We start from the raw sequence: 13,184 nt of genomic DNA, 5'->3' as shown, positions 1-13,184 counted from the left end.
TGTTTTTTGCCACTCCCTATTTTATTTTATAATGTGCATTAGTAAGGACCACTTACATGAAGATCAACAGTTATCCCTGAAATGATATACTCTTCACTACTTGTAAGATCCAAGCCCTTTTTTATGAAAATGGATGTTACCATATATCGCATAAATCTAATAGATTGTCTTGCCTTGCCTTGTTCAGACAAGTTAATAATTTGAGTGATGTGAAATAAGACCACAAGAATCTGCCACTATAAGCATAGAGATTTTGTTCTGTTGCTGACAGTTGCAAGGCAAGCATGATTCAGAAAATTGCACAAAAAACTATTTATATATATTTAAAAATAAATAAAGGGTTAATAAAACCGTGAATGCATTTGTTTATAGCCCAGCACTTAAATGGAGAACATTAGTTCTAGTGGAATGGACATTCCAAAAGACCTAAGCCATTATCTTAGGCAGGCTACTGGTATGCTTATGCCTGGTTTACATCACTTAGAGCCAACATGAGTCAGAGATCTGTGACAACATCTTAACCCCATCCAAGTCGGACAGACAAAGGTTGTTTTTTTGGCCCACTAATAACATCACACACAGGATATTTGAACTATGGGTTAATAAGACAAAATATCCTTACATTTGTGAAGTCACTGATAATATCAGACAGTGGGAAATAAATAGACGAAAGGCAGAATTGTATGAACTGAAGCCACTGTGTTCTTAAATGTATTTGTAGCCTACTGTAGATCTCAAAATGCTTTACAGGCCCACCTTTAAGTTGAAGGTGGGCCATATGTAAATGTATGGAAACTTGGATCTCATGAAACCCAGTTTGTTTTAGGACTAGGAATTCCTAATTGGCCTCATGGTGGCGCTATAACTGCACGCTTTACGTTTTGGCTTTTATAACTTAGTGTTGAAAACTTGAACCATATTCCTAGCCCTAGGTGCGCACTTTTCTCGTTTTATCTGTTTGCATCCCATCCGATCCCATTCCCGCCCGTCGTGCTGTGCGTCTTCGTCAAGGAGTAGGATAGCTCACCCAGCCTCTGCCATAACGTGGACCACTGACTAGGACTGGTCTACTCTCTCTGGCTCCTTTAAGAAAGCCAAGCGTCGCTAAATTCCGTACATTTGATCCTCTCCGCACTGACGTCAGGGCCCAGGGACGGGAATTTGGGGAGCCAAACAGAAGACGCACATAACGGTGTATGGGTAGGAGTAGGACCAGGCTGTCGGAGGGCGGGTTGTCGGAGAGAAGGAGGGCGTCTGCTCCGCACACCGTTGTGAATGCTCCCATTTTTATTTATTTATTACCAAATAGCGGTCGGAGTGCATTTCAACTGTTGGTTCTTTTGACCTTTAACATAGACCTACAGTAGGCTATGAAGAAAACGTGAGGAGTGTTACAAATTACAGCTAGTATAGCCAGGCTGCCGCTGCATTTGGGATTACCGCTGGAATGAGCTAAGGGAAACAGCAATCTCTCCGCCCTTTTGTGTGCATGTGAGATGTACTGTACATTTGAAAACTTAAAATTGCATGATCAATAAGAACAGTCATTGGGCAGTGCACTGCTCATGGAATGATACTGGATACTGGCTGAGGAACTGGCCCATATTTGCTTTGTTGCCTACCACTATTGCTTACTTCGGGGGGAAACATGCATCATAACAGGGAGAAATCTTCAAATATCAGCCCTGAGCACCAGGGGACAGCTGTTGACAGTGGCTCCCATACCTTGGAGAACAGTTTGTGCAGCAGGCCCACTGACTTCCAGCATCCAGCTCATCTTAAACTGGAGTTCAGACGAAATGCTGTCACGGATGACTACAAAATAACTGCTGGAGTCCTGGGTTTGGGCATCAATGGAAAAGTGTTGGAATGTTACTGCAAGAAGACAGGAGATAAATGTGCTTTGAAGGTATCTGTGCTGCCAATGTTTGTATCCTATATCAAAATGATGCTTTTGAGGATATCTTGAGAGAAGAGAGCATCCATCAATTATTCATCCTTCCTCTGTCTCCTTGTTGGTCTCAGCCCATGTTTCATGATAGTAGGACATACAGTAGGCTACTATTGAAATCCTACACTGCCGTTTCTGTTTGTACTTGATGCATCCTCTTATCTGAGCCAATTGCTGGATAATGATAATACTCCAAATTGTTATGTGATGTTGACTGCAGAGTAAGCTCTGAAATTTACAATATGTTGGGTTTAAAAATCACAGAGAGAGTGACTTTATCTGACTAGCCTATACTCTTGGTCTCATATTTTCAAACCAAAGCATGGAGACCAGAAATTAAACAGTGACTGTCAGGTGGCTCAACAGAGAACCTCCAGCAGTGATCTAAAGTTAAAAGTTAATTTAATTAGTGTCTGGAGAGGAGACTCACTGTCTAGTGTGCAACAAGGCCTATTGTAGCTAGGGCTATTGTAGAAAAATGTTAAAATGTGCTTTCTGATCTCTAAAATGTGATTCTGCATGATCAAATCCACATTAAACAATCAACTGAGACTAGAATAAATTAAGTAATGAGCATGTTGCATATAATTTACAGTATATTTATTCCATTTTGGAAAACTCAAATATGGACAGCTTGTGAAGTCACTAAACAGCTCATTGGCAGAGCACTTTTTTAAAAGACAAAACCAGTAAAGCAACTCCCCTTGCTACATGTTTTCTTTGGAATGTTTGAAAGGACTGTTAGATGAACATAACGTAACTACAATCCTGTATTTTGATTAGTGTGAATGCATGTGCATTGTGCTAGTTCTGCAATGTTTGGCATGAGATGAGCTCATTGTGAACACTCCCATTGACTGTCTCCTAGCTATACTCCTCCAAAGCCCAGAATGCATTGCTGTCATGTTGAAGAGGGTTGTACTTTGGGGCCTGTTTGTCCTGGGAAATAGTACTCTTTCCCATCTATTCTCTTTCCGACCCTCTTCTGCAGATCCACCGACAATTTAAAGGCGCAACGCACTCGACTGTAATGCATTCTTTAAGCACAGCATTCATTCATTCTTGAAATCTCACAAGGGAATTTTCTTTGCTTCTTGGTATCATATGACGTATGAAAAATATTTTTAAGTTTGTATTCAGGTCAGGATTCATTCTTTGACATAAGAGTCACACACACACACACACACACACACACACACACACACACACACACACACACACACACACACACACACACACACACACACACACACACACACACACACACACACACACACACACACACACACAGACAGACATTTTAATCATGTATTTTCCCCATCTTCTCTTGAACAGATTCTGTATGACACCCCAAAGGCCAGACGGGAAGTAGACCTGCATTGGCTTGTGTCTGGGGGTCCCTATATTGTACAGATCATCAGCTTGTATGAGAACATGCACCAGGGGAAGAAATGTCTGCTCATCATTATGGAGTGGTGAGGATCACCAAAAGCATGCAATCTCTTCTAGTACTTAAAAACTCTTCATCATTAGTTTATCTGAGCTGTCTCTGCTTATTTGAGGTATTGGCATTTCTTGCCAGTGATTCCATTCTTTATCTAATTTGCTAATGGGTTTCTGCACTCTGATATTCGCAGGGCCGGTTCGATGCCTCTCGGCACCATATGCGAGATTAGTAGTGGTCGCCCCTGCTCATGCATATTTCATTTATTTGTATTTTATTTTATTTTGAGGGCTACACAGCACCCCTAGCGAGGTGGCACCCTAGGCGAGGAACTGTTCCGCCTGCCCCTATAGAGCCGGTTATTTTGCACTGGCTCAGAAACCTAAGCAACCAAGTCTATGAAAACAAGTCCAAAAGAAGTGAACACTTTAAAGTTTAATTAAAGTGCTATTTAAATATTCGATGCTATTTAAATATTTTCAAATATTTGATGTATACAGGTTTAAACTTTAAACATCGGATATTTGAAAATTGCCGATGTATAAACTCAACACGTCGAGAATCACGATGCTACACTTTGTGAGCTTGTAGATGTGCTATTTTTAAAAATAAATGAAAAATTGGAAACAATATTTGAAACAATTTAACAACACAAATCTGGTACGGGGCCCCTGGCACAAATATTTGCAGATTAATTTATTTACGTTTATTTGGATGGACAGCGCATATTAATGAACACCACACATAATCCATTAATTAATTTGGGATTAGGGGGGTCTTGATTTGAAAATGTTTGAGAACCACTGGTTTAGACAACATTAGGAAGCGATCCCAAAATAGCACTTTAGAAACAAGCCCACAAAAATGCAACCAATATTTGGTTGCATAACAAAAAACAAGCTCAAAGTCGCCTATAATAAACAGACATGGCAACACTGACCCAGATAAGACCTGTAGTAATTCATTACTGAGGCACAATGCCTTATTTGGTGGTGGAAGATTTCAAAATAAGATTTTATTAATATTAATATTATTCTCTGGTATCTGATTGGTATCGGACTATATGCAAGCTGTGGTATCGGAATCGGATCGGGAATGAAAAAATGGGATCGGGACATCTCTGGCCATTGCTGTCCTTCGGCTCTGATCTCTTTGTTGTTCTTGTTTCAGTATGGAGGGAGGTGAGCTGTTCAATCGCATACAGGCGAGAGGGGACCAGGCTTTCACAGAGAGAGGTGGGTCAGGTCAGGGCAGTTGCACTGACCATATTCTACGCAGCGACTATTTTGCTTTTACTTCATAGCTCGGATGGGGTATATAAATAGGGTAACCACCAACATTATTATTATTATTGTACACACAACCAATGTTTTTTTCATATCTTTTTTTGTCAGGTGAAACCTGACATACAACAGGCCCGTTTTTATTACCACCACTTGTGTAGCCAATCACGTAGTAGAGACATAGTCATGATTGGCTGCCTCCTAAGCCCTGCCCCGCACTGCGGAAGTTTGGCACAACAGCTGCTAATGTTTCGAGTGCATGGACAGACACACAGTGATTGAACCACGAACAGAACGTCGGAAACGAACGCAAACAACAGCCATGAGGTTGTGAGTGACACAGAAAATAAATGGTGCATTTATATAGCGCCTTTAACCAAGGCGCTTTACAGAGATTGTGCATTACATTCACCCATTCAGTCACACACACATTCATACACCGATGGCAGCGTAAACCATGCAAGGCACCAACCAGCATAACGGGAGCAATTAGGGGTTCAGCGTCTTGCTCAAGGACACTTCGACAGTAACTCTGGGGGAGCCCGGGTTCGAACTGGAATCTGGATGGTAACCTTACTCCACCCCTGAGCCACCGCCGCCCATACACGTAATTTCTTGTTTTGTTTTGTATTTTTATCCCATGATTTTGCAACCCATTTTTTTCACCCAGTGTCAATTATCTAATGTAATCCTGGGCGCTACACTTCCTTTGCCAGCCTGGGAAGAACAGCGGGCTGACCTCCGTGCATGAGGAGTCCAAGCCGCTTTTTTCACCTGACAGGGGGTAGTTTCCCCAGCTGGACGTAGCGCGTGGAAGGAACATGTTATTCCAACCAGTTCCTTTCCCCTCCATCAGGCGCCAGAACTATAAAGCGAGAGCAAAATGTCTGCCGTGTATATTAAATGTTTGCCATGTTTGAAAGTGTCACTTTTTAAAATTCTTTATAGCAGATTTACAAGCTGTGAGCTTATAGATGCATGGCTATTTTGAAGTATAGTTCATGGTATGTTGCTTCCTGTGATGTCACATGCGTGTCATGTCTTGTCAATCAGAGGCTTCAGACATCATGCGGGACATTGGCACTGCCATTGAGTACCTTCACCTCATGGACATCGCTCATAGAGATGTGAAGGTAGAGCTCTGCTGGCAAAGCCACACACACTCTTATCTGTAAGAATGTTTAAATCTCTGACTAGTAACTGATATTGAACCTTTTACTCCCACCCTCTCTCCCTTTCTCTCTCACACACACACACCGCAGCCTGAAAATTTACTCTACACAACCAAGGAGAGCAATGCCACACTGAAACTAACTGACTTTGGCTTCGCTAAGGAGACAACATTATACAACTCACTCCAAACTCCATGTTACACACCGTATTACGTTGGTGAGTGTTTTTAGTGTGTTTATTGGACTTACACTGTGCTTTCTGCATGGCCCCTTTGTACCAGTCACCTGCACAGCAAAGACGCAAATTCTGGGGGTAACATTTGGGGGGGTCACAAAGAGATTTGTAGATGGGAAAAGTACAGTTGCTACTCAGGTCAGTTTCACTAACAGTAGAGGGGTTTAAGTAGTTCATTTTGCTCTAGTATAGTTGTGTATCACATCGCTCTCAGAGTTGCATCAACACTACAGATTTGGTGTGTAATCCACTCATGTTCATCCTTTCTGTATTTACCTGTGTGCGTGTGTGTGTCTGTGTGTCTTTGTGCATCCTTAAGACTGCTGTTTAAATTAAGAATTTCTGTCTCTTCAGCCCCAGAAGTGCTTGGGCCAGAGAAATATGACAAATCATGTGACATGTGGTCTCTTGGTGTGATCATGTACATTCTGTGAGTGTCCACGGCGTCTGTATTTCCACCATATTGTTTGTTTTAACTCTCTTATTCATGAATACTGCATACTGTGACAGTCGACAACAGAACTGAATCCTGTCCTGTCCTGTCCTGTCCTGTCCTGTCCTGTCCTGTCCTGTCCTGTCCTGTCCTGTCCTGTCCTGTCCTGTCCTGTCCTGTCCTGTCCTGTCCTGTCCTGTCCTGTCCTGTCCTGTCCTGTCCTGTCCTGTCCTGTCCTGTCCTGTCCTGTCCTGTCCCTGTCCCTGTCCCTGTCCCTGTCCTGTAGGCTGTGTGGGTTTCCTCCATTCTACTCAAATACAGGCCAGGCCATATCTCCAGGCATGAAGCAGAGAATCAGGATGGGCCAGTATGAGTTTCCCAACCCAGAATGGGCTGAGGTGTCGGAGGAAGGTCAGAGGTCAACATGTTTTAACCTTTTTGATAATATTCTGATAATATACAGCAGGGGTTCCCAAACTTTTTCATGTCAAGGACCCCCAAAATGATACCCATTAGCCCAATAGCCCGTGGACCCCATTTGAATAGATATACCAGGGACCCCCATAAGAGAAGATTTTTTTACAGCTCTAGCATTGATTTAGCAGACCATTTTCATTTCAAGGGCCCCCGGTTTGGCCTGAATTAGGCTACGATCCCCCATTTATTAATGACATTTCTATCTCTGGGACCCCCAATTTATATTGTAAAATCAAAGTTAATTTAACTCTGAGAGTGTACAAATGGAACCAAATTGACCCGTTAGCGTCCATTTGGTACCATTTGTACACTCTCTGAGTTACAGACCCATAAGGGTCCATTTGGTTCCTAATTATCATTTAGCTGGGGACCCCTTGGAACTCCCACTTTGGGAACCACTGATATACAGTATGTAATTGTTTATTATCAATAAATAGTTCAAAGTCATAAGTTTGCTGAATGATGTTCATAACAAATAATGGGTTTCTTTCAACTTTGTAAAATGTACGGTCATGCCCATCCTCTCAGTTCTTAGTCTTAAGTCTGGCTCAGAGTCAGACCAAAGATTTTACAATGAGATGAGCCTCATATACTTTGTATGACCAAACTGCCCCTGTCGAGAAACACTACTATAGGGTGTTTGCTTTGTAACAGGCGTCTCTCCAGTACTTTTGTAAATACAAAAATACATTTTCTGGTGGGTTACAAAATTGTAATCGTATTGCTGTTCTTGCCACATGTAGCCAAACAGCTTATTGTCCAGTTACTGAAGACGGACCCCAATGAGCGGATGACCATTGGACAGTTTATGAACCATCCCTGGATCAGTGTATGTACACACTTAATGTAGTCTGATGATTATAGATTGAGTACTGTCCCCTTGATTCGTGTGATTTGTAATTTTGTCACTCAACTGTGTTTATCAACTGTAGCAGTCAATGGTGGTCCCGCCAACACCCCTTCACACCACTCGCGTCTTGACAGAAGACAAAGAGCTCTGGGACGATGTGAAGGTAAGACCAGAGAACTGTTGATGTACTCATGTGTTCTGAAGGTGGCCAGTAGATGGCTGTACTGCACCACACTAGACAGGTCATCGCCATGCTAGCCTCGGAAACCCAGTTGCAAAATCGTGGGATAAAAAATATTTAAAAACAAAATTGGGTATTATGATTAAAATAATGGCGTGTAAAAAAGAAAATGTAAAATTTTAAGAAGTTTTTGCCACAGACATATGTCTGTGTACAGACATATTGATGACCCCTGCACCACAAGACACTTATCAAACTTCTGGGCCTCATATCAACAGGAGGAGATGACCAGTGCTTTGGCTACAATGAGGGTTGACTACGACCAGGTGAAGATCAAAGACTTGGACACGTCCAACAACGCTCTACTCAACAAGCGACGCAAGAGACCTGCACCCGAAGGAGCTGAGGGCGGATCGGAGGGAAACAGAGATTAAGGAGGTGTGGTCTCTAACAGTCATTGAGATGTTAAATTCCCTGGCAGGCATTTGCAAATGATTATTGGACTGAGAAAAAATATATATAGTGCAATGAGACTACCAGAGGATGATGCAATAGTTTGCCCTCTATGTGGCCTGTGTGGCATGTCCATTACTCTCATCTTTACTCTTTTCTCATTCTTTCTTTCCATCACCAGCACATTATTGCACAGCCAGACCTTCAGAGATCTCCACCTAGTACTGATAAGTCTGGTAACTAGGCTAGACCAGAGCCATAGAGTAAGACAGAGTTACGCAAACTCCGTTCACTTCATGGGGCCAGTCCAATGGCAGCTCACCTACATAGACTTCTATTGAGAATGGGGACAACCAACTGGGACCTGGACCGAAAGTAGGCAGAAATGCATTGGACTCAGGCAACAGCCCAGCTTTAATGATCTTAAATCCCTTTATTTTAGATTGTTTTGTAGTAATCGTACAACATAAACATTACAGAGACTTTAGTTGTCACTGTACAATACTGTAAAACAGTTGGCATGTTGCACACATGCCTAAAAATGCTCTTATTTGCGCTGCCCTCGTTGAAAACAATGTATTTCAAACTCCAACTTGTCACAGTTCAGGCTGCATGAACAGCACTCGAGCACTCGGTTTCTTCCCCCTCAATATCGTAACTCTTCTATTAGATGGCTCTGGACTAGACTAGCTAAATTCAATGAATGTGCTAAAATTGTGTGGAAACATTTTGGAGATTAAAAAACAATTACGGCATTATGACATTTTCTACACAGTCCAAAACCATTTGATGAATTTACATTCTCCCAGATGTATCTGTAGGCCGAGATTTCTGATCTGGTTATGAAAAACTCACAGCACATTATTCTGATCATTGTTTTTGACCTGATATTTTTGTCACTGTTCTAACATTTTTAAATAAATGTTTGTTTTTATATGGCGTATGACACTGTTGTTGCGCTTTATTTGTAACTCTCCAGTACTGGACCTAATCAACCCCAAATTGGAATTGAAAGTTGAGGGGCCTTTAGAGCACAGCTCCAAAAACACTTTCACTCCTGACCAGACTCAGAGGATGCCATAAACGGGAAAGGATAACTGTATGCCATGGAAATTGTACCCCCCCCCCCCCACAGCTTTGACAGGTCCTGATGGCTACAACCCATGAATTACACAGATACGCTGGATTGAGTGCCCCGTTCTAGTTAGGGTGTAGTGCGTACACTACAGCTGTAAAGTAAAATCAAGTAACAACATTGGTTCTTCTCTTGAAGTGGTGAACAGATGATGAAACTGGAAGCAAGGTGGAGATGGCTGTCACACTATCCCAAGGTCTGAATATTGAAGTCTTTGTTTTTGTTGATTGGTCACAAAATTCTAAGAATTATTTTATTCGATGGTAGCCAAAATTATGCTTCATGCCTTCAATGTATTTTAATGTATTCTCACAAGACAAAAGATATCCCAACAAACTAACAGCAAATCTGTCACTGAACATAATTTACACTGCATAAAATTTACAAATATAGAAATTATTTGATATTCAGTGTTACAATAACTGTCTGGTAATCAGCTTCATTCTGGTTTACAAACTCAAACACTGTCCATGTACACTGTACACTACAGTATAGTGATTGAGTCACGCACATTTGCATGAGGAGGAACTGTTGCAGCAGAATAAATATGTCCATGCAAATCAGTTTAGGACATGTTCAGGTTGAAATTATTTAATGTGTATACCTGTGTATCCAAAAAGCACAATAAGAGTTCTACATAGTGGAAAGACACAACGGGTAAAATAGCCCATTTAGAGATGGCAGCCAGTGGGGACTATGGATGCCTGGCTTTGAATGAGAAGCTCTCTGTCCGTGAGAAAGGCCTTCTCTTCACTCTTCTGGGATGCCGGTGTAAGGTAGGTCAGTTCAGTTAATTTAGCTAGATCATTGATTCAATGTGTTTACATGTACAATAGTATAATTGCAATAATTACTTGTAGTATAATTGTAATAATTGTTTACAACTGTAGTCTTACTCCAAAATTGCCTCATATCATGGAAGCACCTCAAACAGATGAGACAGAAATGTCAGTGATACTGATAATTCATGTCAGTTTAAGTGCATAATTCACATTTAGTTAGTTTAGTTATTTACCATAGCTACAGATTTAAAGCATTATTAGAGATTTACCATAGCTACAGATTTAAAGCATTATTAGAGATACGCAATACAACATATGGGCAAGCCTACTAAAGTGGCATTGTAAAATCAAATGCCACAAATATGTAAAAGAAAATAATCTCTTCCTTTAGAAGTAAAAAATAATTGTTTCTTTAGTCTACTTATTCTGAGAGTTATATTATATGTAGTGTAATAGCAATGTGGTGTTTATTTCCTGTATTTTATATGAGTGTATTTCAGTTGGTGACCTCAGCAGTTGCACAGTTGCTTGTATCCACTGAGTCTGGAGATCTCAGCTGGAGTGTTTTGAGTTGTGGAGTGGTGTGTCTCATTGAGGACCACTCGGCACACTCCCACTTTCTACGTCTCTACTGCCTTACGGTAGGGGGGATCTACATTGTTAAACACAGATCTTAGAAGGCTTGCCTTAGACCAGCGGTTCTCAAACCTTTATGGCCCCCTGTTACCTCCCGACCTGATGCACCGGAAACATGGAAATTAAAATTCCATAAGCTATATAGAGACATGACCAGTTTGGGAACCACTGCCTTAGACTAAAGCAGGGGTTCCCAAACTGTGGTGCGTGCACCCCTTGTGGTGCACGAACGCCCTTATACTGTTATTTAATACAAAATCTGGTAAAACACTGTTGTAAGGAGATGTATAGAGCAGCTGTGGGCGTATACAGCAGCTGCACATCTCTCAATTATAATTTTCTGTCAAATAGAGCGACTGAGACTGAGCGTTGGGGAGTGCATCAGCTAGGTCAGGAGGTAACGGGGATGCACGGCCAAAAACGTTTGTGGACCTTTCAGTTACAGCTCATGTCACAGTGATTACAATTCATACATGTGTCTGTCGAAGTTTCCCTGAGCAAGATACTTATGGTCAAATTGCTCCCCGTGCACTGCCACATAGTGCCCACACATTTCACTGCATATACAAATATAGTGACAAATTCCTCAAAGCAGTCTGGACCAAATTATTATTATTATTAACCTCTCCCATTTCTATAATATTCAGCGGGCACGGTTACTGTGGGAGCAGGAGCTATATGTGCCCTTCCAGTACAATGCAGTTGGCTCGTTCTTCCACACTTTCCTTTCAGATGTAAGTGACATTACCATGATTTAAAAATCTTAGTGTTTTTTTCTTTTTATGTTCTTATGCTTCATGGACCCTCTGCTTTTATTTCTTGCACATTTGTATCCTTTCATGCTCCCCTTTTTCTTTTTTGCACAATTCTTGTTTTTATATCTGTGAAGCACAACTGTTTTCAAATAAAGTTTATTATTATTAAGACAAAAAGCAACATAGTTTGCCAGGTGTCTTTAAACCATTATTATGGTATGAATCATTTTTATTTTGGCATTCATATCCTATTCTGGATGCTGTGTTGGATTGTAATGGACTTTCTTCAGTAATGATTTTCTGTATTTGCCCCTCTTTTTGCAGTTTTCAATAAATCTCACAATCTCTTTGATTGATTGTAAAGAGAAATATTCTAAACATCAATGTACTGGTTCTGGGACGTGGTTTGGTGTTTTCTCAGGATTACCAGGCATGCTTGAATTTTGCAGATGAGGTGGAGGCAGAGGCATTCCGTGTGGCAGTGGAGACATGTATCCAAAATACCCAAGGTTAGTATTGCAATGCAAAACCTGTTTTATCTGTACATTGGTAAGAAAAGCACACAGTAAAATCCAGTCAGAGTTAATTTAACTCTGGGAGTATACAATTGTAAGTAACCAAATGGACCTTTACGGGTCCACCATTGCACCAGTGAAAGGATAACAGTACCAGTGATGACTCACACATCATTACACCTGTAAACCTGTGATGTGACAATAAAGTTGAATCTCATTAAGATTGGGTTACAATTGTACTCTTCCAGAGGGTTACACAATCCCCATCCCTGTAGCTTTGAAGAAAGGGCCTCTGCCAGCTGTTCCTTCCCTCGCACGAAGCACCTCATCCTTGGGAGAAAACACATTGAGCCCTTTCCCTTTGCCCCACTGGATTCCCCCTCCTCCGTCCATACCTGCCCCTGGACCCCCTGAGAGAATCAAAAACAAAATTCGTTTCAAACCGGTAAGAGATATGAGACACTGCATTTATAGTTCTGTATAGTATACAACTGATATCTGTTATATCATGATTGCATGTTTGTGTGTTGTGGTCGCCATCAGTTACAGGTTCAGAGGTCATTCTCTCTGTGATCAGAAAGGGACAGAACCTCCAGAGTCACTGAAGTGTCAGCAGCAATCATATAATGAAGCAGGATGTGGATAACATTGATGCTACAAATAAACCCGTCCCCAGATGGAAAAACTATGCACTGTGATGACAGTAGCCAATATAGGCCTACACTAATTTGAAATAAAATGATCCTGCATCTGAGCTGTTTCTTTGTCTTTTATGTCTGACTGTGACTGGTGGTAGGTAGTGAAAGTTTACAAAAGGTGCCTTGATCCCCAAAACTTAAAAGTTTGAGAACCTCTGGTTATAACCTACAGTGAAGTCTATTG

General features: G+C 41.3%; 2 protein-coding genes across 5 annotated transcripts; both read left to right on the top strand.

Moving 5' to 3' along the window:
* Positions 1–1,168: 1,168 nt before the first annotated feature.
* On the top strand, positions 1,169–8,981 carry LOC306930297 (MAP kinase-activated protein kinase 2-like). 3 transcript variants are annotated; one of them, XM_079511176.1, is made up of 11 exons: positions 1,170–1,909; positions 3,287–3,426; positions 4,566–4,630; positions 5,732–5,811; positions 5,941–6,067; positions 6,440–6,515; positions 6,805–6,929; positions 7,739–7,824; positions 7,928–8,008; positions 8,305–8,464; positions 8,661–8,981. In XM_079511176.1, exons 1-10 carry the CDS (start codon positions 1,649–1,651, stop codon positions 8,458–8,460), a joined length of 1,197 nt encoding a protein of 398 aa, XP_079367302.1. In that variant the 5' UTR covers positions 1,170–1,648; the 3' UTR covers positions 8,461–8,464; positions 8,661–8,981. The 3 variants fall into 3 exon arrangements, with proteins under 3 accessions (XP_079367303.1, XP_079367302.1, XP_079367301.1); XM_079511175.1 differs by having other exon boundaries at positions 8,305–8,981; XM_079511177.1 differs by lacking the exons at positions 5,732–5,811; positions 5,941–6,067 and having other exon boundaries at positions 1,169–1,909; positions 8,305–8,981.
* A 1,266-nt stretch (positions 8,982–10,247) lies between these two features.
* Positions 10,248–13,028, top strand: LOC306930298 (actin nucleation-promoting factor WAS). 2 transcript variants are annotated; one of them, XM_079511179.1, is made up of 6 exons: positions 10,248–10,390; positions 10,897–11,037; positions 11,680–11,766; positions 12,209–12,296; positions 12,578–12,747; positions 12,846–13,028. In XM_079511179.1, exons 1-6 carry the CDS (start codon positions 10,292–10,294, stop codon positions 12,873–12,875), a joined length of 615 nt encoding a protein of 204 aa, XP_079367305.1. In that variant the 5' UTR covers positions 10,248–10,291; the 3' UTR covers positions 12,876–13,028. The 2 variants fall into 2 exon arrangements, with proteins under 2 accessions (XP_079367305.1, XP_079367304.1); XM_079511178.1 differs by having other exon boundaries at positions 12,551–12,747.
* The last annotated feature ends 156 nt before the right edge of the window (positions 13,029–13,184 follow it).

This window comes from Electrona antarctica, assembly GCF_951216825.1.
Source record: "Electrona antarctica genome assembly, chromosome: 9".
Lineage (NCBI taxonomy): Eukaryota > Metazoa > Chordata > Actinopteri > Myctophiformes > Myctophidae > Electrona > Electrona antarctica.
This window is presented reverse-complemented; position numbering and strand designations above follow the sequence as displayed.

What these genes read in the sequence shown, in the direction of transcription:
- LOC306930297 (XM_079511176.1), top strand. Translation starts at nt 1,649, where the DNA reads ATGCATCATAACAGGGAGAAATCTTCAAATATCAGCCCTGAGCACCAG. An exon ending in GAGATAAATGTGCTTTGAAG is followed by an intron (nt 1,910 to 3,286) that starts GTATCTGTGCTG and finishes TCTCTTGAACAG; the next exon opens with ATTCTGTATGACACCCCAAA. An exon ending in TGAACCATCCCTGGATCAGT is followed by an intron (nt 7,825 to 7,927) that starts GTATGTACACAC and finishes TATCAACTGTAG; the next exon opens with CAGTCAATGGTGGTCCCGCC.
- LOC306930298 (XM_079511178.1), top strand. Translation starts at nt 10,292, where the DNA reads ATGGCAGCCAGTGGGGACTATGGATGCCTGGCTTTGAATGAGAAGCTC. An exon ending in TTCTGGGATGCCGGTGTAAG is followed by an intron (nt 10,391 to 10,896) that starts GTAGGTCAGTTC and finishes AGTGTATTTCAG; the next exon opens with TTGGTGACCTCAGCAGTTGC. An exon ending in ATGTATCCAAAATACCCAAG is followed by an intron (nt 12,297 to 12,550) that starts GTTAGTATTGCA and finishes GTACTCTTCCAG; the next exon opens with AGGGTTACACAATCCCCATC.